The sequence below is a fragment of the Phaenicophaeus curvirostris genome, chromosome 13 (genome assembly GCF_032191515.1).
Source record: "Phaenicophaeus curvirostris isolate KB17595 chromosome 13, BPBGC_Pcur_1.0, whole genome shotgun sequence".
Taxonomy (NCBI): Eukaryota; Metazoa; Chordata; class Aves; order Cuculiformes; family Cuculidae; genus Phaenicophaeus; species Phaenicophaeus curvirostris.
In genome coordinates this window covers 7,758,331-7,783,165 of record NC_091404.1, presented here as the reverse complement: position 1 = coordinate 7,783,165, position 24,835 = coordinate 7,758,331, and the positions used below count along the sequence as shown (strand labels likewise).

At 37.7% G+C, this 24,835-nt stretch overlaps 1 protein-coding gene across 3 annotated transcripts; it reads right to left on the bottom strand.

Annotated features, from left to right (window-relative positions):
* Positions 1 to 1,662: 1,662 nt before the first annotated feature.
* On the bottom strand, positions 1,663 to 24,748 carry CUL4B (cullin 4B). Of its 3 annotated transcripts, none has more exons than XM_069867994.1 (20): positions 23,620 to 24,744; positions 20,834 to 20,949; positions 17,725 to 17,827; positions 16,762 to 16,844; positions 16,213 to 16,286; positions 15,018 to 15,180; positions 14,831 to 14,920; positions 14,474 to 14,556; positions 13,298 to 13,365; positions 12,078 to 12,196; positions 11,101 to 11,293; positions 9,919 to 10,023; positions 9,509 to 9,619; positions 8,689 to 8,774; positions 7,773 to 7,880; positions 7,412 to 7,525; positions 6,351 to 6,456; positions 6,102 to 6,274; positions 5,415 to 5,567; positions 1,663 to 4,319 (listed from the first exon to the last, which is right to left on the bottom strand). In XM_069867994.1, exons 1-20 carry the CDS (start codon positions 24,149 to 24,151, stop codon positions 4,224 to 4,226), a joined length of 2,676 nt encoding a protein of 891 aa, XP_069724095.1. In that variant the 5' UTR covers positions 24,152 to 24,744; the 3' UTR covers positions 1,663 to 4,223. The 3 variants fall into 3 exon arrangements, 2 of the variants coding, with proteins under 2 accessions (XP_069724095.1, XP_069724096.1); XM_069867995.1 differs by having other exon boundaries at positions 16,762 to 16,831; positions 17,724 to 17,827; positions 23,620 to 24,743; XR_011338428.1 differs by lacking the exons at positions 1,663 to 4,319; positions 5,415 to 5,567 and having other exon boundaries at positions 6,144 to 6,274; positions 6,351 to 6,446; positions 7,401 to 7,525; positions 23,620 to 24,748.
* Between the last annotated feature and the right edge of the window lie 87 nt (positions 24,749 to 24,835).

Here is a 24,835-nt window from a genome sequence, read left to right as displayed (position 1 = left end):
GGGAACATTCTGTGCTTGTAGCAGTGCTGCGGAGCTCAGCTTCTCGGCAGGACATGCAAACCTTCAACAGAGAGCAGTCTGGAGGATCAGCACTGGCTTTGCTACAGCAACTTGTGTTCCCAAGCCACCCCTCCTAAGCTCAGAACATAAACTTGAAACATAGCACCTCCCCTCTCTGCTAAGTCCTCACAGCATGGACACCTGAAAGGCTGGGCTGAAGATATTCCTGACAAATTCTGCTCAGATTTAGTCCAGTGGTTCCAAAGGCTGAAGATAATGAAGAAATGGCTTGGTCTACCGTTTGCATTTGCAAAAGGGAGTTCCCTATCCAGCCCTGTCCTTTGTACTTCAATAACTGTACCAGAGCCGTTTTACTAACCGTAGTGGAAGCCAAGCAATAACAGTACTGCAGCAAACAGCCTCCTCTGCTAGCAACAAGCCACGACCTTTGGTATTTTTGTACCATTTCTGGCATTTCTTCACATTCTAATCCCGGTTCGGAGTTGGCAAGGATGGTTATTTCCTTCCCCTCCAACAACCTCATAGAAGATTGGGAAAAAAATAATTCAGGAATGGAAGCCACTTAGAAAACTCAAGGGATTTTAATGACTTAATGAAGAAGAAACTACTTATTATAGTCAAGTAGCAAACAAGTATTTTGCTATCGAAGCACAAGCTAAAGAATTTAAAGAAGTGACAAACATTAGTAAGTCCAACATACAGAACTTGGAGTAAGAAGGCATTTTACACACGAGTTTATCAACACAAAACTGTTTAATATTTATTAAATGACACAAAATACCTAGATAACAGACTCACTCTCTGAAAGGACATGTATTTACATTATTTACCAACTTAAGAAAGACTCTCTGTAACCATATCAGACTTATGAAACATAAAAAAGGTTTTGCTGCTTTTTGCATCGAAGGATGCAACAGTGATACATGCCCTGTTTGCAAGTCTGCATAAACTATAACTTTTTGATGCAGTGAAAAAGCACAATTTCATATTCTGGTAGCCGAGGGAAGAGGCTTCTGGAAAGTAACAGGGTTAGTTTTTCCCCCACTCCAGACAAACTCTGAGGAACTGTTATACAAAAAGTATATTACATTTTTGAATGCTGCTGTACTCTTACAATTTTAGTGTAACGTTTCAAAGAAAATATTCTTCCTACTATATGAAATCACTAAAAAAGTGGTATTTGAACATTTCTTTAGATGCACTTTTTTTAAAGAAAGCATTAGGGCAGATGATATGTCTAGGAAAAATGAAAGGCTGACAAAAAAGAAATATGAAGAACAAAATATGAAGAACAGCTAAAGCAACTTAATTTGCTAGGGTTTGTTTTTTTCTTTTATTAACTAGTTACTTTGGCACCTTTGTGTAAGCTATAGAACAAAACAACATTTACAACACATTTGCAATTACAGCATTTAAACAAAATGGTCACTTTTTAAACCAGCCAAGACAAAAAAATAGTCCATTTATGGGTATAAAGATTAAAAAACCTAAAATATATATTTCTAAGAATAAACTGCAATTTCTTATGAACAAGGTGCTATAAACTGCATGCAAGAGTCAAGATTAAAAACGTGTGGCCAAACAGACAAGCTGTGTTATAGCCAGATGAGTTGTGGTCCAAGCCCACTTTTGTTTTTCTTAAGAGATATATATGGCTCAATAGGCAGGCACATGATCCCAGCAAGAAGTTGCAGAGTTGTACGGCTGGACGATAAATCTTGGCTGCAGCTTTGTCATTTAACCAGGAATGAGTGAGATCTTAGCAGAAGAGATGAACAAGTTCTTGAGGAAAACACATGAAGCTACAAGGAGAAGCCTTCTCCTGTGCCATCTCTCACCCCCTCTCTCAGCCTAACCAGGGTTCTCAAAGTCCATTCTTTGGGTTGCTTTAACTAGATTGCTGCTTAGGGTCTGCCTCGGATGGTGGGAGTCTGATGAGATTTGAGGACATTTTTTATATAATATTTTCTGCATTTAAGTTACTGAAATGGGTTGGATAAATGTTAAATAAACCTTCAGACCTTTCTGGTTAGTTTGACTGAATGCAACACACTTGTCTAATGAGGGAGGATTTTAGCAGAATAGATATTTTAAACCTGCAGTGGTGTTAGATTATAGGTTTATTTGCTACAACAGACTGAATGGAACCAGTTCAATATCAATATTCATCTCCTGTCTCCCAAAGAGTGAAGTTTTATGCTCTTTCTCCAAAACATCTTTTTAAAAGGAATCTTTTATTGGCTAAAGATAAAAAACACATACAAGAAAAAGGAACACTGAATGCAAAATACAGAAGGCTTTTTTTTGGGGGGGGGCATTCTTTCCTCCCCAGTGGATCTCTATTTGAACTAATACTTAAAGATTTGCAGGAGCAGTCTTCAAGTTTCTTACCAGATAATTCTACTGTTCGTACTTTTCTTAGAGGCAAGGGTGGTCCTGGATGTCTACCAGTAGTGCTGCAATAGTGTCAAAGGATAAAGTAGATTTTCTGCAGATCACAAAGAGCTGTATTACTGTTAGTAAAGGGTGACAGCAAATAATTTAGTAGGAGAAAAAACCCAAAACATTCTGCTTCATCTGTCAGCTGAAGACTGCATATAAAAGACCTTAAGAGAAAACACAGCTGGAGAAAATACGGTATTAAATAGCAGATCAAAAAAGCAGTAAGGATGGGATGTGTCAGATACAAAATACACACATACACTCTTCCTCTCTTGCACATGCACACCCCTGAATGCAGGATCACAGTGATTAAAGTTATAGGTCAGAGAGAGCTAAGTTACACTGCCATTAAAAAAAAGTAACATCTTGCTTCCAAGAAATTTCTGGTATTTCCCAGGACTATCAGTGCCCGAAAGAGGATGAGGTTTTTCATTGTGCTCTGCAACACAGCTGATCATAAGTCTAAAGCCTGGCTGGGTAAGGAAGAACTGTTATGTGGAGAAGTTACCTTTAATGCTGACACTTGTTTTCGCAAAATATTCCTGGCACATGCTGCTATAGCAATTAAAAAAAATGCATTTTGTTGAAACAAAGCTCTACATTCAAGTGACTTTTTCTCCCATGTCTTATAAAGATGCAAAGAATGCTCTCTGGTCATCTAAGAAAATATATTTTAGATGCCTTGTAGCAATACTTAACTTTATATATGAGAGGTAGGCTTCTGGGTTCTAGGAGGCCTGCCACATCTAGGGCTGAGTTCTTAAAGCTTTAAGTTAAAGCAATCCAAAGCAGGGCGGTCTTAGAAGAGCTGCCCTGTCTAAACCTTGAGGTTAGTTCAAGTTTAGAATGCTGCAAAGCAAAACAAGTATTAAAATCCATTTGAAATTTTTGTTCTTACAGCTTTACCACAAGAACAGTGTGGCTTTTCATAGATATCTGTAAATAGATTCTCCTTCCTAGAGTATTGCTGCCAAGAGGTGAAGGCCTCCTACCCATGTCTAGTAAAAACTGTCACTTTTTCCATTATGGCTGTTTTATGCTTAAAATTCCTAAAGGTGAACACCTAGTCTTATAGACAAGCCATATAAGTCTGATCTGGACTTGTTTGTTGTAGCAGTTATTTAAGAATGGTGTTTGTATATATATACAGGATACATGCCCACACTGCAAACTTTATACACTGTTTTATATTGGTACCATTTTGCCTTAACTGCAACCAAGAATATTTTCCATCAGCAATAAGCATAGCTTGGCTTATTGCCCATTTTCCCTCCCTCAAGGGAAAAACCCAAGTGTGGGCATCAACCAAACCAATGGTATGTTATAACTGAAATGCATTCTGTACAGTAAATTAAAAGTTTGCATGCAGTTTAAGCATTTTAAAGGCTATTTTTTAATATTAATTAACTTTCTGTTTCCATTTAAAGGTGTAAAAGACATCAGTCATATCAAGGGACTCCTCTTCAGACCCAGAGACAAATGGAATCACAAAGACCAGGTACTTTCTTTTAGCTTTCTGCACATCTTACTAAATAACATGCAAAGAGTTCAACAGCATTCTTCTTAAAATGTAAATAGTACTCTTTAAATGGGCATGTTAACCACTGAAAGAAGTCCACTCTACTATACTTTTCCATTACACTGCTTTCATTCAATCATCGGTAGTATAAAAAGTCAATTAATGGGATCAACGGGCTAGTTTATCCACTGGCAACTGTGTATGACACCATGTGTGCAGTAAAACAAAGGCCAACGTATGTTTATGCAATATAGTTGTACTGATTAGGGTTTTCTTTATCTCTTTCCATGTAGTCCCTGTCAATTAAGGATTCTATTCTCTTCTTAAGGTCAGCAGGCTGTAAAATAAAGCAGATGTCAGGATTATTACGTTGCAGTCAATGTTTCTTGGTTCTTTTTTTCTACTTAAGGCAAACTCACATACTGTCTAAGGTGGCTGAGGAAACAGAAATCACAGTTTAAAAAAAAAATTCCCTCAAAGTATCAAAGCTCAAGTCTGCAATGTATAATAGATTGAATTACCAAGTTAGCTTGTCGCCTGCAGCTCAGCAGATTATTTTTTTTTTTTACATCAGGGAAAGGAATTCATAGCTCTTTAAACTGAACTCCAAGAACTGCAATTCACACATTACATACCAAAGTGTTTCTATTTCTGACTTTTACATGGTAAAAGTTTCATTTTATCTTATTGACAGCGAGATTTGCAATTGTTTGAGCACTCTGATTTTGCCGTGTGAAAGATTTCATAAAAATACCTCATGATGAAGAGTGAGGAAAAGCATTTAAATAATCTGTTATAATCCTGCAAAACCCAACTCCAGTTTATGCAGTACTTACAGGCCTGCAGGAACTTTACAGGCTAAGAAAGCAGAATGAGATAGCAGTACCTTTTATTTTACATCTCCATTGACAGAAAGCACTGTGTATTTGCACTCAGATGCATCAGTGTCTATTTGAAAATCCATTTCCATTTGTACACATATATGTGACTCAGTGCATGTATATAAACCAGTATAAACTGTATGGAAAAAAAACTGTGCATTTACTGACAACTAGTTTCTTAAAAATAGCCAACAAAATTAACAATCAAAACCAGTTCTGCATTACATTTCTGAATCACTTTCCCCTTGTCCCCAAGAATGCATTGCTAGAACACTTAAATGCCAGAAGAGCAGCTAGCTTCATAATTACTGCTAACAGAGATTGGTTCTGAAAGCCTTGGTAATAGGTTTTATTGACTTAGTAAAAGCCTGAGGTGATATTCAGATAAATGAATGAAATTGGCACTTTGAAAACTCCTGAAAGTGAGTATTTGTCCTTCCTAATAGTAAAAAGATGCATGTTTTGGACAGAAGCAGTGTTTACATGATGACACACCAGGGAATATAAAACGGAGTAATAAAGTTTTAGAAGAAGAAAAATCAGCACTGTACCTTTACTGGGAACTTGAGCTGGTTGTACACCTCTGATACAAGCAGGTTATGACTCAGTGTCTTACGCATCTTCATGATTCGTACAATTGCAGCGTCGATCTGGTATTGCCGGTCCTGGAATACTCTCTCTGTAGTGCTTGCCTGTTCCTCTACCTGAAAGGTTTTAAAGAGAACACTAGAAGTGTCAGAACAATTATTCTTCTTATCTGTAAGACGATTCTCAGTGTAAAAAGTAAAATGTCTGTTATCAAGTATTTGACATAGATCCTTTACAAATATGAAGGCAGACTGTCTATTAGAAAAACACTTGCACAAGGAATTAAAATCTTTGCAGATTTTACACTGGGTGGCTGTCAGGGAAAATTCACTGTGAACTTGTTTCTATGTTCACACACCATTCAGTATGGCTTCAGGCAATGATCAAGGGTGAAAAGAACATTCACTTATCAGAACTTCTTTTAAGCAACCTTATTTAGAGATATCTAGCATCAGTGGTGTCCAAGTTAGTAAGTAAGCACACAGGTAAATCCGCATTGTTAGGTATGTACTATCATCCAAATTATACACCCAACTTTTACAAATGTACATTACAACTGAGAGGGGGAAAAACACCCCCAACTTTTAAGTGGGCAGGCAACCACATACTTAACCCAAGGATCCGAACCCCAGAGATTATAAAGAACATACCGTTTCTTTCATCTGAATTTGGTTGATCTTTATCCTGAAGAGCTTATGTCTGAAATCATCATTACATGTAAATTTATCACCGTCTTCCACATCTTTGCCTTTGGGGCTTTTAGTCAGTACTCTGGCTTTGCCACAAGCCAGAGACTGAAGTGTCCTCCTCAGCTCTCCGTCCTCTAAAGCAGGAACAAGTTGTTTAGGTTTTTTTTCAGCAAGAACACTTGGAAGTAGTCAGCTGTTTTCAATACCAACCTATCCCAGTGGCCTGCTTTATCTCCTCTAAACTGAACTCTTCTCCTTCATTAAACATAAGCAGCACCAGTGTCTGGAACAAGGAGACCTGAAGTTCTTTTTTGCCCTGTCACAAGGGAAATGAACAGACATCAATAAGTTGTTTGTTTTTCTGTTTTGTTGGGTTTTTTTTTGGTGGAGGAGGGCTAAAAGGAATAAGTCATTGTTGCACGTTCAATTATTTCCCCTAAAGGATGTGATTGTTATTTTATTCATTTGGTAAATTGAAAGCATAAGTTACTGGTCACATTGTATTTACTATGAAATGCAGAATACATCAGGGGTCAGAAGGCTGGACTATTATATCCAGTAACAACACTCACACAAGACAGGCAAATCTCAAAGCACTAACTACTTAAAACTATGATTTGAAAAGGCCTTTAAATCAACGTATAACACAAATCAGTTTAAGAAATACAGCATGAGGAACTATAGGATCTTTGAAATAATCAAGTTTGATAATACTTGTTTTACCCTTAAGATATTCTGAAGAATAGAAGTGGTAAGAAGACCTATTCCAAGAGAAACTTTCTTGAAATATATTTGTGTCCCTGAATAAATGCTGTAGGGAAATAATTGGGAGCCCTTAAAAACAGCTGTATTCTGGTACAATGCATAACTTTTCTTATTTCAGTAGTGAAAACCTTACTATAGAGATGCGTAAAGCTGTCAGATGAAGGAAGGTCATCCATGGTACACAGACCCTTTTTTCCCCTCCCCAGTATAAAAATGACTGCCATTTTTAGTAAGGAAATAAACCCACTGGATATTTTCCCCAAGCAGTAACCAACAACTTTTCTTTTTCCCACCAATGCAGAAATTGGAGGCATCTTCTAAGACCTTCATACATCTATTTCAGAAACTACCAACCCCAGAAATGGTAGCGAGAGGTAAAAAGTTAAAAGTAATTACAAAAACAGTGCTTAGTTTTCCACTGCAGCACAAAGAGCTTCCCGATGTATCCCTAAGGTGCAACTCAGACAAGGAATCAGCAACAGGTATAAGAGAAACAATACACTCACCTCTTTAAATTCTGCTTTTAGTACACAGTGTCCTAATGTTGACTGCCACTGAAGTTTCCTACCACTGTGTTTTCCTAAATAAAAGGTCTTGAAAATCTCCTGCAGTTTTACCATCTAAAAAGAAAGAAAAAACCCAGAACACTAAAGTCTGTTTCTATTTTAGAAGCATCCTTCCTTCCTCCACAATCACATAAGCCTTAGGTAAAAGCTTAGGAAGATTAAGAGAATTACAAGAAAAGAAAACAAACTTTAAAAGACACTTCAGCATTTTCTTCTAGAGGCTTTAAAACCAAGCTGCAGTTGATCTCAAGATGCATTGCTGATACACTGATAGTTGGTACAATACATCTGTCTTCATTACCTCTGGGGGCAGGTGGACCTCCATAGGCACGTAGGTTGGCCAGTAACCCATGGTCAGAATATTCACTGTTAGTTCAATGTTGCCAGGTACATTCTGATTTTGCATATACTGCAAAAACAAAGTAAACAGAAATAAAGCAATGTTTCTTACAAGTATTTCAGGCAGAACTAAAACTTTATTTAGAAAAGGCATTGTGGGCACAGACAAGTGACCTTATGATGTCTTTGCTATATGAACCGCAGTTACATGTAACAAAACTAGAATAAGAAAAAGCACTTCTCTGAAGTTCCAAAGGCACTTCCATACAGGAAGAAAACAGCAAAAGCCGTGTTTTAGCAGGCTGATGTGGAGATGCACCTAATTACGTGTGAATTAAGTAAAGAATGTCAAAATTTGCCTGTAAGCAAAACAATACAGAACCACCAGAACTAATGGGCAAACCCAAGCAATTCCATCAGAATATAATGGTGTTAAAAACATTTTATAACTAGCATTAAAGTGTTTTATAAGTTTACAAATCTTCTTTTATAACTGTGGATGTGATTTGTTTTGGGATAAGAAGCTTCTTGTTTCAGCTTTTTTCTTTGCTGTTAGGAAAGTCATTAATAAATTCAGTAAATTTTCAAAAGCACAGACAACACAGAATTAAGAAATAGGTTCTGACTAATTTTCAGTAGGGACTGTTTTCTCAGTTGGGCTTTTGACCACTGCTTTTGAAAGCCATCAGCTACAAAGTCCTTTTCTCTGTAGGGAAAGAATATTACAGACAACTGGAATAATTCAAGAGGAGTTTAACTCAATTACAATAGAAATGTTCACAACTGAGGACACCCTGCACTCTCTTATTAGGCTTTCTGAGAACAACTCATTCAAAAAGCATGTAAATAATAGAGCCATGCAGGCTTTCCCACAGCACCTGTTTAAATTGTATCATTATGTCTTTTGAAAGCTCCATATCTTTAAACATTCCTTCAAGTTTGCTGGTGAAAGCAGCTCCACATTCTATAAAAGAGAAAACATAAATCTTAGAAATTCATCTTGTTTGTTTTCAACACTACAGAGTAGGTATTGTAAATATCAGAACGTACTCTGAAGCAAGATGACCTATTTCAGCATATGTTCTTACATAAACACCTAGATTCTAATTAAGATACAGAATAAGGTTATAAACAAGAAAAGGGAAAATGTTTTCATGTGGCAGCTATTTTGCAACCCAATTGTTTTTCCATGTGGACCTGACTGTTCATCCTAGGACTCCACTGGCAACCTGTCACTTAGGCAGCAATTCTGATCCCAATCAGCTGCCTGCCAAACTGTCCCTTGACAGTAGAACAAGATCGAGTTCCCAAAATCTTCCTCTTACCACCCAAGGACTCCGTCCTGTGAAACAAAGACTGCTTACTGGAAGAGTCATGTTTCAGACTTCATACAGAACGAGTAACAAGCAGAAGTCACCCTCAAGTTCTCTGAGCACATCACTGATTTATTCAGCGGGGAACCTCAATGCTATCCCACAGGCCAAGATACACCACGTACTTTAAGCTCCTGTTTTATGCCAATTGCTTCTCTAATTACAAAACTAAAAGCCAGTAAGTTTCCTCAAAACCTACCAGCTATACAAGACTGGCACACGAGGTTCCCCCCACCCCTGTGTAACAGGGAAATACAAACAGCAGTTCTGGGAAGGCCTAATGAAGTGACTATTCTTAAAAGAAAGCAAGTTGATAGACATTTACCATGTTTGAGTTTGGAAAGCATAGATTTTTCAGCATCTACTGATGCACTCTTTCCAACTAATAGTCTCTTTGCTAGATCTTTTTTATAAAAGGCCTCAAAGACATCTTTTCCTGTAAGAGATGAGATTTGACAGTGATCACAAATCATTGTTTTAAACAAACATTACCTACATGAGGCAACTCGAAGCTCAGAAAACCTAACAAGGGCTTTAAGAACATGAAGATTTTAATGAGCCAGGTCTTGTTATTAGCATTTTGCATAATGCAAACTAGCTAAACAGCACCACACCAGCAAATGGCATCTACAGAGAATGAACTCTTGAAAATGAAGACAGACTGCATAAATTTATTCAAAGAAGCTTTATGCTACTGATTAAGCAACTGTATCCCCACAAAATTCCAATACTTACCATATATGAATCTAAATATTATCATAATTTTATCCAGCATTTTTTCAAGTTCTTCATCAGTAGCTTCTTTGTTGCCTGCACGAAGCTTTGAATCTACGTATTTAGCTAAAAGAGTATGGAGGAATAAAAAGTTTAGCATATGCTTAGTATCACAATATAACATTTTTTTAAAATCTAATATTGTGAAGCCTTTTGTAAATGTAAAGAATCATGAAATCACCTTCAAATCAGTTTCACCACAGCTAGCTTGATAGATTTTCAGACGCTATAAAGTTACAAAAACTTTATAGCTCACTCTCGTTTTTCAGATAACCAATTACTGCATCTTAACTTTATTAACATACATAATGTTAAAAAAGGTCGTGTATGTAATAAATCCTGGTATGTATTACAATTTCAAAGTAAAAAGTTGCTATGGATATGAATTGACATAGCTGTAGGAGGCAAAAAGATAAGAAAAATATGTAAACCAGTTATTTATACGTGCTGACTAGACTGCTGAATTTCTCTAGGAGATTACCGTTTCTTTTAATTTCAAACGGTTTAATAAGCACATTACAGTTAGTGAATTAATATAAAAAAGGAGGGCAGAAAGCATTACTGTACAACCCTAAGAGCAGAACAGATTGCAAAGCAGGTGTTATTCACTGTGTGGGGAAACGATTAAGGTATTCAAAATTGCAGAGAGCCAGGCTTGTAACGCACAAATCTGTACATAATGTTCTTTACAAACTAAAGAGTCTCTGTCCCCACAACACGAGAGGTATGGTGCATCTTCATCTCTTCACTTCTACACGTTAAAGAATAGATGTCTGTGTAGAACCCCTAATAATTCTGTGCTCGTGTTGGTGACATAGTTACATAAGCTGCTGAAACAGCCTAATTATTAGTAATGTTCTCAGATCTGGACAGCAGTCAATTGCTGGAGTGCCCAAGGCCTAATGTTCTTCACTTCACTGGCCTAGCCAGCGGACTGAAGAATAGAACCTATTCTTTGTGTGTAATGCTATCATATGAAATAATTCACTTGCATAAGAAGGGACAGTAGATCCCCAGTTTGAAAATGCATTGTGCATAGTATCTTTTGACACACAATTCCATCATATCGCATCTGTAAGCCGCATCAGCAGCTCCTCGTCTCCCACCCAAATTCCCACATGGGAAGAAAGTGAAGAAAAATACCTATGAGTTCAGCTGGTTTATTTGGTCTTTTGTTAATGAATGTTTCAAAGGCTTCTTTCATGGCATTTACAAACTTCTCATTCTTGAGAAAGCAAACATCAATAATATGGTCGACTTTGTCTTTAAAATCAAGTAGTTCTTGGACCATGGTTTTGTCTTTTTCTGGATTAATTACTATGGTGCTACCAAATGCCTGCAAAATAAAACATATCCTTCAATTAGCCTGAATAACAAATTTAAATGACAAGACTTCTAAAAGCCTAAGTTATCTTTGTAAAGTCTCACTTCTGGTATTCATATTTGTTCCAGTAATGCAACAGAAGCAATAGCATTATGAAATATTTACTATATAATATTTTCTAGACCTTGTAAGTTGATTCAACACCAAGCCATGAATAAATGAACAGATTCAGAACTTGTCTGAAGAAATAAACTTAAGCATGACAAAATTAACACATACTTCTAAAACATCTACATCCTCAAGTTTTACACAGGTAAAGCTCCAGTTAAACTCAATTTTATGTAACTAATCCTATGTTAATATATATATACACACATATACACATATATCTATCTTAATATGATATTCATAGTGCTTTTTGAATTTCAGTTGACTGGTCACTTAAGCTAACACTCACTCTGACATGAAACTTTAGCAGAGAGAAGAGCAAAATGTTCTGCCATTACCAAAACGTCTACTGGAGAAATATAGTTGTCGCCCACAGCTAACTATAAGCAAGACAACCTCCAAATTTATTTGGAGTTCAATATTCAACTGAACATTCAATATTTTGTTCAACAGGGCTAGTTCCTGTACTTTCCCTAGTACAGTTTCCAAAGCTGTCCATTAAATATGTTTATAAGCAAGTAATTTTAATTCTTAGAAAAATGCAGTAGCTTAAAGATGACTCAAATATCTGAGTATAAACCCCATCAATACAACAGTGGCATCTGTTCCAGAGTTCTAGGAACAGTACCTTTATGTACTCAATCCAGTGTTGCAAGAGAACCTGTACTCCGCCTCTCACACGACTGAATAACTGATACAGAAGAGATAGGTCTTGAATTCGGTTTTCATCGAGAAGGTGGTTTAAACCTGCAAATGAGAGAATTTCAATAGAAATGAAAACCAAAGTAATCTAAAGAAAGTGCAGTGTAATCTGACAGTAAGGGACCTCTTCAAAGGTAGTATTTTTCAATCAAGCAATTAGTAGTAGTTTTCTGTTGTTGTTTTGGTTAAGCTTTTTTAAGCTATCTAATTTAACAGCAAAATGCACAATGGCTACCTGAAATGGCTCAAACCTTAAAAACTTAATAGCACTGGATAACTTAAGCTACAGGTACTTTACAAAACTTACTTATCACTTATGCTTACTTCTGCTTTACCAGTCCCTAAAGAATTGAAAAGTTTTACGTTCCACTGATCTGTAGGAAAGGTTCCTTGGCAACACAGAGCTCCAAGGCTCAGTTTTAGCTGTAAAATAAATTTTACAGATGTTTGAAGGCAAGCAGTTTCCAAAAATATTGCCACTTTTCCCTTTTATCTTTTTGGCAGAGAAGGCCTGATGCTCCACAGCAAGGCTCTTAGAAAGCAGACGGATAAATTGCAAACTGAATGCTCTCAATAAAGAGTCTGTTACAGATGTGCAGGAAGATGCTCCCACATTTGTTTCATCCAGAACCTCTTTAGTAAGGACTTGATAATTTTTTTTTGTTATTCAACTTGTGCTGTACCCATATCTGTTTCCAGACTATCCCTCAAGAGCAACAGAGGGTCACTTGACTCCACAGAGACTATTGCAGAACTGAGGCAATGTACTTAATTGCTCAAATTGTGCTAAATTATTAAAACCAATGTTTCCCCTTCCTAGTACGGCCATAATTTGAAGACTGCTCCTTTACCTCCAAGTCTTCAAAATGCTATTTAACACACAACTCAAGAGTCCCTATTCTACTTTTCCTTTGGCTTTGCTGCATATCTGAAGACAACATTGCACCTCCTTACCTCTGCCAAGGAGTACTTGCCTTCTTGCAAAACAGTCAGTGCTACTTCACGAACTGAGTAGCAAAGGGCATTAAAGAATGATGTGCCTTGTGTACTCCCCCAGCACCTCAATCTGTCACTTTCTTTTTCAGCACAGGAATTGAAAGCCCCAAAGCAGTAATTAGAAACATTTCTATAAGGAAGAAAGATTACCTTTCTGAAGAATGGCTGTTAAATGTTCACCTAGAAGTTGCTTTTCTACAGTAGCAATTAGTGGCTTCCTATAGAAAAAATGTTTAGAATTACTTTTCCTTTTTCCATTACTGACAGTTTTAAATAGTTTTTCTGAGATTACGTTAACTACACTTGTCTTTGGGAGTACTCTAATTATCTGTGGCCAAGGACCTAAAATGATTATACACATTTATCCTATTTCCTCCCCAGTAAGCAATCTTTATTCTGTCTGCTGATTGAGCATTTAATTCACACAATAAGCCTGTTGTATGTGACCTCTAGGCAGCTGGACAATGATTTCATCAGTGGAGAAACTGGACAAGAATCTGTCAAAGAATATATATGTTCTCTTACTTTGTAGGAGGAGATTTGTCCTTGGAAGACAACCAAGGAGAAGAAAAAAAAACACACTTCATGAGTCAAGGTATTAAAACAAAATAGGGAATTGGCCACTAATAATGGTGTGGAAGAAGGAAGCCACTGAACAAGCTAAATGTTTTAGCCACTGAATGAGGAAGGAAATAAATATGTATGACAGTAGTAATGAAAACACCTTCCTCACATACTCTGTACTTCAAGTAGTTGCTACCATTTGCTTGAACAGTTTTGTTCTATTCGTGACCTGTATTTTCTCTCAGACATGAAAGCTGTGGCTTTATGTTAGAATATTTCTCCTGTCCTACCAGTCATGATCTTGACTTGATTGTATTTGAGGAAATCCTGCCTCTAAGTAGAAGAGATTGAAGATTGACGTTAGTCAGTAATTTCTTAGACTCCATGAAGAATATGCAACTATTCGTATGTAACTATTCAGACTCTTTAGCTTGAGAAGTCCCTGTCTTAGGTCCTGTCTTTTTCAGATAGGACAATGGTTGATTAGCTGCATTTCAGTGAGAAAGAGATGTTTGGACTGAGGGTGGCAGCCTATTTTTCTCCAACCAAATGCTCAATGTTTATTGCAAAAAAATACTGGCTTAAGAGAAAAGGATATTAGCTCTGTGAGTGAAGACAGTGCTTCATTGTAAACAAGGAATTGTGGGAAGTGAGGAGCATTTGATGGTCAGTCAATAACTGAAATACATTGTAGTTACTAGATGGCCCTCAACAAAAGAGCCAAACAGCTAATAATACCAAGCAAAGAGAGATGGCACTTACTGTGTGCTCTGATCTAAATAAGTGATTATCCTGTCTGCTTCTTCTTCCAAGCGCTTGTTGACATGGTGAAGATATTCTGGAACCTGAAAATGCCAGAGCAATTTTGTGTGTTTTAAAATAATCAAGGCAGCAGCGGGGAAGACAACTGGTCTGACAGCAGCAATAGCTCCAGTTATAAGCAGAAATCATTAGCACAGGGACTGAAGGCAACTGCACGTGAATTTGATTTTCACAGGACTATAAAACAAAAAGGCCACATTATTGCCCAGTATCCCGGCTAAGGCAGCAGAATAGTTCCTCTCCCTGACAAATGCTTCATCATTAAACATAACAAATATTGTTAAACATTCAAAATACCTCTCGTTCCTGCATAAGCCTCTGTCCCTCTGCTGCATACAGGCGATTCGTCTCTTCCAAGAATCTGTGTTCGAAAGAGTCTTGATAAATCTAGAGAAACAACACAATAGCAGTTGAGGATAAAGCTTACTGAGCACTAAAAAATCTGAGCTGTTTATTGGTTTAAAGGTGAAACAAATTTACTCACCTGCAGGTCAGAAAGCATGCTTAGAAGGCTTCGCAGTAAACTCCTGTCAATAGCCTCACCATTTCTTTCCCTCTCAATCAGCAGAAGAATGCCATCAATAGTTTTGTTCTGAACTTTCTGATCACTGATTATATGAGTTCTGAACAATTCTAGCCCCATATCCCTGAAAAGAAATTAACTGTTCAATAAATTGCATAAGAATCAACACCAAATATTCTCTATTAATAAAATTTGATCTAGACCAAAGAGAGGCCAATACTAGCATTCTTTAAATTCCTCATTCCTCTATCCTCAAAATCGCTCAACATGAACAAGCAACACAAACGCAATATAATCTGTATTTATAAAATAAACCATGACAAAGCACTGACAATAAGCTACAGACTTTCAAGATCAAAGCATGTGTTCTCTCTGCAATAACTTCCGCAGCGTCTTTATTTCTCACTCAGTTGGTAGAATAATGGAAACTGAATTAACAGCAGCCTTCATAAGAAAAAGAGAACGTCCCAATCCCATGGTTAGGCTGTTGGACAATACTTTTTTTTTTTTGTCCATCACTTTCTAATCTCTAGTTCTTAGGCAGAGCCTAGAAGAACTTGGTGATGTGAAAGACAAGAATCTCTGCTTTGGACATCCCACTTAAAACCTTCCATGAATTTGAAACCATGGGTCTGGACAGTTCTAGGGAAAGCCAGGCTTCTCAATCCACCTCTCCTTCAATCTCTGGCACAGTAATTCAGGTAGTGCCAAAGGCACCGCAGGGTATTTACTTATTAATAAAATACTGGGGATGCGGGTGTTGAAGACTTAAAGAGAATAACTTGCTTTTATTTTAAGTAACTTCTTCCCTCAAAAATACTTATGAAACTTTGAGTAACACAAATGTTAAAGCCAGTTACTGGGCAACCCAAACACTCACACTTCAGCTGCTGAACAGGCCTTCTTCTCTTACTGTATGAAGAGGAGGTTGATACCTACACCTATTTAGTTGAAATTTGCTATCACAGCTATTCTAGAAGAATCCTGTAATTCACAGCAAATTAAAAAGTGAAATTTCCCTTTACAACAAGCATGCGTGCATTCACCATGTAATTTATAGGTCACTATAAGACTTACATTACCCCTCCCCCCACAAGAAATCAGCAAGATATACGCAATAATATACCCCAAGTTATTTTATTCTTTGTGCCCTTACCAAATAGATGGCAGCATTGAATTTTGAAGTACGTAAGTTCGATCCAAGAACAAAAAGATACTTCTAATCATAATCTGTTGTGAGACGGAATAAAAAAGTCACAATCATTTTATTCTTGAAGAGCAGCAGAAAGTATGTTCAAAACCAAAAAAAATCTGACAAGCTTTGGGCAGTGCTTTACTAGACCACGTTCATGTGTTTAAAATGTTCTACCAATCTCAGTGAGACGATCAATGCCATATTTAGCATCTTTCTGTACAGAAGAATAGCTCCTTTCATAATAAGTATAAAAGGAGAATAGTTTGCATGGAAACAACAGTTACGAGTTGATGGTGTGCGTGGGGGTGTATGTCCAAGACCGGACCAATGTGTCAAGAAACACTACAGAGCAGTATTTTAAAGGCTCTGTTTCTAACCAACTAGATACAGTTGCATTTACATAAATTGAAGACAACATTTCAGAAGTACAATATGTTTGTCAAGGAATGAAGTTAAGCAAAACACAGGCTGACCAGGCAACCATTTTTCTTTAAAAAGATAAACACTTACCATTTGTCTGCAGTGATCTTGCCAACATTTATCTATTTTCTTTAGAAAAAGGACACTATCCAATGAATCCATGAAGAAATCATTAAGAAAGTTATGATTAATAGGTAGTGTTCGCAATGAAATGAATCAACACGTTTTTTCCCCCCAAGACACTTAACAGAGAGCAAAAACTCACCTACTCTCAAAAAGAATCAGTTAACTTCTTGCAACGTGTTTATTTTTATTTTTAATGAGTGTCCTTGTGTTACTAGCAACAAACCAAAATTATCTGAACGATTTTTAAAAACCAGGATCTAAATACTTTTGAATATTTGGTCTAGTTCTTCATCCCTGGGGCATGGAAGAAATATAGATCCCCATACCTCAAAAACTGCCACCCACCACTGCACAGACACTATAATTTCAGTTCTTATTAAAAGATAATCTTCAGAGATAAATTTAGTTCTTGAATTTGTATTTCATTGACTGCATACCTCTGGTACCAATTAATATTCACTTAACAGGATCTTGATCTGATGCAACTCAAAAATTTTAAAATAAAACATTTTGCTCCTCAGAACCTCTATCATTGTACGCTGCCATCAGTGTTTTCCAGAAAGAAAACAAGAACTACTTATCAGAAGTATTTTCTGTTTACCTGAGCATGGCAAGATCAGCATGTAAAAAACCTGAAGTGAAAACATCCAATATAGCCTTTTAAAACCCTGTTAGAACTCTAATATGTGCTTCTGCAAGATGTTAAAAGTGTTTCATAAATACCAATGAAACTTTCCAAATGGTTACAGACATAAAGGAACTGGTAGCAGTCTCTGAGGTACCACAAAAAAATGAAAACAAAACCAATTACCAAAAACTAGGAATTCAGATTACCACAGCCTACTGTCATGAACTGGTCAAATAAATCCATCGCCATATACTGGCAGGTAAAAACATTACAGCATGTCAACAGCTAAAAAGGATATTCTCTGAATTGGTGAATTTGTGCTTTAATGTGGTCTTCACAGATCTGTCTCAATTGTTTGTACAAGTTTGCAGAAATCTTGTAGGAGCAGAGATTTTCAACAGCCTGAAGTAAAGAGAAACGGAAACCTCATTGTATTCTTATATGTGGTTTTACAAGGAAAGCGGGGAGAGGGGGGGAGCGACACGTAATTCTTCTGCTTCTCACTCAAAAATACCAACCTTTATTGTAACACAGTAAACAGTTGCATGCAAAACACCAGAGAAGGAGAGGGATGTGGCACTAAAATGGCAAGGAGAGACAAAGGAAGGCCATGCCCTCAACAGCTTACAGTTCATTAATTTCAGTTGGAATACCAGTATCTCATAAACAACCGCGGGACTTGCATCTCTAAGAACAAGGCTGTTAGTTTAATATGTTCCAGGACCTTAACGGGTTTCATACTTTGAAGCAGACACTTACTGTCTTAATTTTATTAACTGCTATACTCTAACGCCACACTAATAGTAAAAGAAAAGCACTGCTAGTGTTCTTTCCTTTTGTAGTCCTTTCTTTGATTAAGCTTCCCTCATCCCCAGAAGTGCATACATACACATATTTCACCTATAACTGTACATCTATATCCATCCATCAACCCCTTGCCTGAAGTTTGGTTACAATCCTGAACAATTTCTAGCAGTAAGACTACATTCCCAATGTTTACAGGAACAAATCTCACATTTCTGGATCATCATCAAGTATTAGAATTGTTGCTGTGTTTCATGGTGAGAAGTGAAAGGAAGCTTAATGGGGATGTGTCTTGGAGATTGGTCAGTCAAACACGTACTCTTAAATCCATAAAGATAACCCTGATTAGACTTATCCACAATTCATATCAATTATCCTAGGATATCAAAAACAACCCTTACCATTGATCCAAAGAATGAAGTGCACTACAGCTAATACTGGCTTTAGGACATAGAGGAGTTAAAAAGTCAACCAAACAGAAACATCCACCAAAAAAAAACCCAAAACCAAAAATGAAACCACCCCACACAACAATCACAACTAAGGAAAACCTCACCAGCACAAGCTTACTCTCAGAAAACAAACAGGTAAAGCAAGAGAATGGTCACAGACACTGCTCAACTCTATGCTGCTCTTGTACCCACAAGGTCAAGCTCCAAATGAAACAGCAGCAAACCAGAAAACAACCACTAACTGGATTTCAGCTTTCAACTCTGTAGCGCTTCAGATACTCAAAGGTGGGAGTCATTTCTCTTGCTGGGGAGGAACAAAGCAAGTACAAAGCTGGTGGAGCCTCATAAGTTTTCCTCAGTGGGATTCTTCCAATACAGACAAGAGTTAAAGAAACTTAACTACATTAAAAGTAGTATCTTATTTTGATGTGTGCAACAGAACTTTTGCAGACTCTTTTGCAATTTGCCTCTATACTCGGACAATGGTGTCTGCCAAGGCATATTTGGCATCAGATCCATTTACCAAGCAGCTGTTCAGAAACAACACTAGTTTAGTTAGTATTTAAAAACACTAGTGAATCCTATTGCTATTTTTAAATCAATACTTTTATTTTTAGATTTACCAAAATAAAAAGAAAAAATTCATACATGATTGCACACTATTTCACTGAAAAGTATCTAGAGTTATTACAATGTTATAACTGATATTTAAAAGAAAAAAAGCATTTTTTGGCTTTATGAGCAGAAGTAAAATTAAATTCATCCTGTGTTAAAAGCCAGGAGAAATGTAAGGGATAACTGTGAAGCAGAAGCAAGGCTTTCAATAGAGCTTTGTATTTTTAAACTATTTTGGATATCCTTCACGCATTTAATGAACAGTTATTTGTGCTGTTCTTCAGTCCAGAGTAAATTATTTACAATACCAGCCAATATACTGGATAGTAATTTATTATTTTTAATCAAGCTTTGCAAATGTAACAATACTATTGTTACATTAGCAACACTACATATTTCCTGACACACTGTTAAAAAAAAAAGGCTCTATTTTTAGATTAAACGAACATTATGAAAGATTATAATGAGCTTAAAACTGCACTGAGGAAGTTGTATGGTGAGGTTCTCAGTTCCACAAGGAATGGCAATTTATCCTTCCCTAAATCTGTCCCCAAACCTTGTGCAAATTCTCCCCAACTTTTCACAGAAATCAGTTAGATCCCAGTGCAAGTTTTATTGAAAAGGGGAAGGCAGGGGAAGAAGAGCCAGTAAAAACAGATGGAGAGAAGGCTAATCACACACATAAACCAATCAAACAGCTAACCAGTTAATAAAGACTAGTAGCAGAGTAAAAAGTGTCAGTGCCTCTTAATACTGAGCTCAAGCAGCACTGTTGCTAGGCCACTAAAACCACAAGTACCACAATGTCAGTAGGGAAAAGGTGAGGAGGGGAAGAAGTCTCCCCAACATATTCAGCTGAAAAAGCAGAAGTAGAGCTTATATAAAAAGTTAGGAAGTGTAGTTCAAGTCTGGTCACTTCCTAAAACACTTAGGCCAAAACAATCAGAGCTGATGCTAGGAATATATTTTGGTTCTCAGTTGTTAGAATAGACAGAAAGCTGAACAATAAAAAAAAAACAATCAAACAACAAAAAAAGAATTAATGAAGAAAAATAGTATTCTATTTACTTTTAAGAAGTCAAATAAAATGTTCCAGTTTTTAAATGATCTGTGATCCTAAATCATGAACAGATGCTGACTTCAGAAAAAGGATTATATTTTAATATAAACCATGTTTTTCTTACCTAAATACCAACACATTAGGATCTGAAATTTCTTTTTCAACAGCTACACACCATAAACCCCCTCCCAAAAATAAAGAGAATACAGCTCCTTGCCTTATTTAATTCTTGACAACTGCTACAAAGGAAAACTCCTTTTATTAAGCTGTGATAAGTAAAAAAAAATTTTCAGTTCAACGTCGGGTCTTGTGAAATTTTTATGTGAGAATCTATTTGATGTAAGTTTTTCAATGACAAAAACTATCAAACAAAACAGCATATTGTTAGCACTGTATCAAAAGTGTTTTAAGAAAAAACCAAATCCAATGACAACACAAAAACACCCCACCCCAATCACTTTTACTTAAAGCACTTACCTGGTACAGCTCTTCTAAATTGTACTTAATTGAAGTACTGTTCTGGATAGCTTCTACAGCTTCCTTCAGTTTTTGCCAGGTTTCATCTGTGTAGTTTTCAGGCAATTTGGGTTTATCTTGAAAAGAAATTATATCAAGTTTGAGAAAAACCTTAGCAAAAGCAGAACTTTTTACCTTTTACAGAAATGAAAGTAGTAGCTTTGAGAGAAAAGAGGTATGAGCTGATGCTCTACGTTTTAATTTATACTTACGTGAAAAGAAAGCTTTTGTGTAAAGGCAGTGTCTTATTTACATATGAAATATTAATGCTTTCTAAAAATTCAGCATTGCTCTTTACATAGGCATAGCAGCACTTTAGCCCAAACAGTACATGCGATACATAGAAACCACAATACTGTGTCAAGCAGATCAAGATGGGATAAAAAGCTAAAACCAGCAAGCACGATGTATACCTTTTTTACACTGTTTTTCAATACCAGGACAGCACAGCTAAAAGAAAGTGAACATTAAAGCTGAAAGTGATGGGTTAAAAGAGACAAAGCTGTGTATAGGTTAGGGTTTTTTTTTAATTTACAGCTCATTAATTCTACTCTGTATTAACAGTTGGAAAGAAACCATCAAGAAACATACATGGAAATACTGTAATTATGATACAGGCTTTATGATAGCAATAAAACCTTCCTATACTGAAGCAATGCATTTATATCTCTTGAGTTTGCAAGTGGATATTTGTTAGAATTAAGCCTTCTTTAGATTTTCAAAGCTCAAGCTTTGCAGATTTGACTCTTCCTACTATTTTTTTCAGCCTTGTTTCTAAAGATGCCCCTGGGACACAGCATCTTCAACAAGGATAAAGCATCTACAACAAGCTAAGAGAGATTCTTCAAGTCACACCCCCAGAATACCAGAATTATTTTAAAATTCTGTGTGTTCTCATAACTAGGTAGAATCTAGTTTTGTTCTAATAAGGACATTTCCAAATGGAGATGGAAGGAGGAGACAACTTAGGGAGGAAGTCAAATGCACATCCATGCCACCAACACGTGAAACAGGCCCAGAGCTTATACTCTATTAAAATTGCCTTTTAAATACCCAAAGGTAAAAATCAAAACTGTAAAGCTTTATGGTTTGTCTAAATATATAGCACAGACAAATAATTTTTTGTCCTCCCAAGCATTTCCCTGCAATACGGACAATATCCCACTATTAGCTATATCAAAGGGGAGACAACTACACACGAGATTCCTGTTTTCACCAGCAACTGACAAGTGCACTACTCAGCAGTAAATACCAAGATTCTAGATTTTAGGAAGTTATTTAAGTTGTAAGGGATGTTATTGCTAGCACACGAAAATAAAGACCATAATCTTTATGTATTCTTCAGTTTAGCATCAGAGTAAATAAACAGCAAAGCTGGCAGATTCTTGAGACATCCTTTTTAGGTAAGTGATTCATGTAACAATTTGTAAGCAACGACAAGCACAGCACTGTGCAATCCATGACATTTAACGAGCACTTTGGACATGAAAAGTTGACTTCCCTTAGAGATATCAGTGCAGAAACAACAGAAGAGTGGCATTTATTTCTCCCTATCATGCATCACAAGCATAAACATTAAAATAATCAGTCTAATGATCATGACGTGTTGGCAGAGAGAGAACATTTTTGAACCTTGAAGGAAAAAGTTACACTGTGATCATGGATTGTTGTAAAACATTACAGTGACTAAAATAATCCTAATCCTCACCTGCTGTGACACCTCTTCAAAACACTTCTATCAGTTGTGTATTTAGAAAATAATTTTAATGTCCGTAGTATCTTTTATACTCTCCCAACAAAAAAGGAAAAACAACCCAAGAAAGCAAGGTATTGGACTATTTTAGAAGACAGCAAGAGGCAGGAAATAACAAAAGCCCACAATCTCCCCATCTTAAAAGGGAAAAAAATAACAGCATTTTAAGATAAGCTTTCTGCCTACACCTATTTACATTTTTGTTGACTAGAAAATGAAGCAGCATCACAGAACAAAGTTTCATGTCTCTGCTTCAGCAGCTCTCTAGTCTGAAACGCATCTTTGGAGAAATTCCATAAAATATTGTAAGCTTGTAAAGTGAGTTACGTATGTTAAGACAGAGAAAGACTAAGTTTAACAACAAAAATTACAGCAAAGATATTGCAAAGAAAACGCTAAGCAAAAATCTGAACTACCTCCTTTAAAGGCAAGTGGGGAAACCAGAAAGGAAATCCGCCATAATAGCCTGATAATCACCTTAGTTTCACCATTTAAAACTAAGCACAGGCAGATTAACCTATAAACAATGTGGATAGAAGCAAGACACACAGATTCAAGCCTAATATAAAACAACCCCACATTCTGTAGAAAGTATTAACATAAACTGAGCTAAAATATACACTAAGGCCTGAATCAGGATTACTAAAAGAGATATCAAATGTTAAAAAGTTTGCAGAGAGGCAATTTACAGAGTTATGTAGTAAAATCTTCTGTCTAACATACAAGTTAAGGCCTTCTCAAATGACAGAGCAAAACAAGTCTGAAAAAAAAAATCCCAGGAAGCGAAGTGTAGCTCAGGAAGTGCACATGACTGGACAAGTATGCATCATAAAATATCATTTCCCCTTTATATAAGGACAGAAACATTCACCACAGAGAAGCACATCCCTGTAAAACCTGGAACTATTTGACAGCCAAACGGTTTTCAAGTTGAATAGAAACACAGAGTTGAGCATCAGCTCCCCATAGGTTGTGACAAATGGTGGCCTGTTACCTTTAAAGTTCTTGATCACTAATTTCTTAGCAGAGCCAGGTTTACTGTTGGCGAAACTGGAAACAGTAGATGAGGCAGCTTTGGTCAGGCCATTTGCATGGTGCCCCACAGCCACGGATGAAATTAAAAGGCTTTTATTTTTGAGTTGTTGTTGGTGCTGCTGTTGAGAAGAGGCAGCTGGAGAGGAGGAGGAAGACGACTCTTCAGCCATCTTCACATCGAGTCCAATGAAATCCAAGGAGTCCTCAAAGCGCAGCTTCTTCTGGAGGTGATGGTTGGAGGAGGCAACCCCCGAGGAGGAGCAGGAGGAGGTGGTGGTGATGACAGAGGATGAAGAAGAGGTGTTTTTGGAAGGAGAAGAGGCGCAAGAAGAAATGGAATCAAATTCTTCTCTTTCAGAATTGCTGTTGCTGCTATTATTTAACTTTCTCTTCTTGCAGGAGGAGCTGCTGCTGGTGTTACCATCAGTGGCAGGTCTGACCTCCTGGGCTGCAGCTGGGGGGTTGGGGGAAGAGAAACCTGTGGGAAACATGAACACACAGAAGTGAGCAGGCTGAGGGGCATCAAATCCTTGTGATGGGGCAAAGAGGGAGAGTTTTAGAGTCAGTCTCTGTCTGGTGTCTCTCCGGGGGGGCGTCTTTCAGCTCTGCTCTCTCATCAGTGGAGTCCTTCTATATACCCCCTCCTTCACTTTCTTCTTTCTCGGAGGAATCACTTTGTCTCTTCCTCCTTCCTTTATCACTTTGTTTCTTCTCGTAGTTTGTCTCCGCTTTCCTGCTTCCACTCCTTCCTCGGCAGGTCTCCGCTCCCGCCTCACGCCACGCGGCGCTTTCTTCCAGTTCTCCTCTCCAGCACCAGTCCTGCCCCGGGGCTGCCCGCTCCCCTCCTGCTCCGCCCGCCTCGTCTCACCGAGCAGCAGCGGGGAGGACTGAGCGCGGCTCCCTCACGCCTCGGCCCCCTCGCCCTGCACGCGCCTCCCTCGCCGCCGCCCGGCCCCAGCTCTCCCCCCGCGGCCCCGCTCTCCTCGGCCTCCCCCCTCGCCGCCTCCTGCTCGCGTTTCCCGAGGGGGGGACGGCCCGGCCCGGCGCTTGTTATTGTCAATACACGGCGGAGAGGCAGCCTAAAGATGGCGGCACTTCCGGTCGCCGTGCATGCTGGGCCGCGGCCGAGCCGGAAACGCGGCCGGGCCGGGCCCCGCCCCCTCTCCCGCGCGGCG

Coding starts and splice junctions, on each gene's coding strand:
- CUL4B (XM_069867994.1), bottom strand. CDS start 24,151: ATGTTTCCCACAGGTTTCTCTTCCCCCAACCCCCCAGCTGCAGCCCAG. Junction 14,921..15,017: donor GCATGCTTTCTGACCTGCAG/GTGAGTAAATTT, acceptor TTGTTTCTCTAG/ATTTATCAAGACTCTTTCGA. Junction 6,275..6,350: donor AAAGCAGGCCACTGGGATAG/GTTGGTATTGAA, acceptor TTCCTGCTTTAG/AGGACGGAGAGCTGAGGAGG.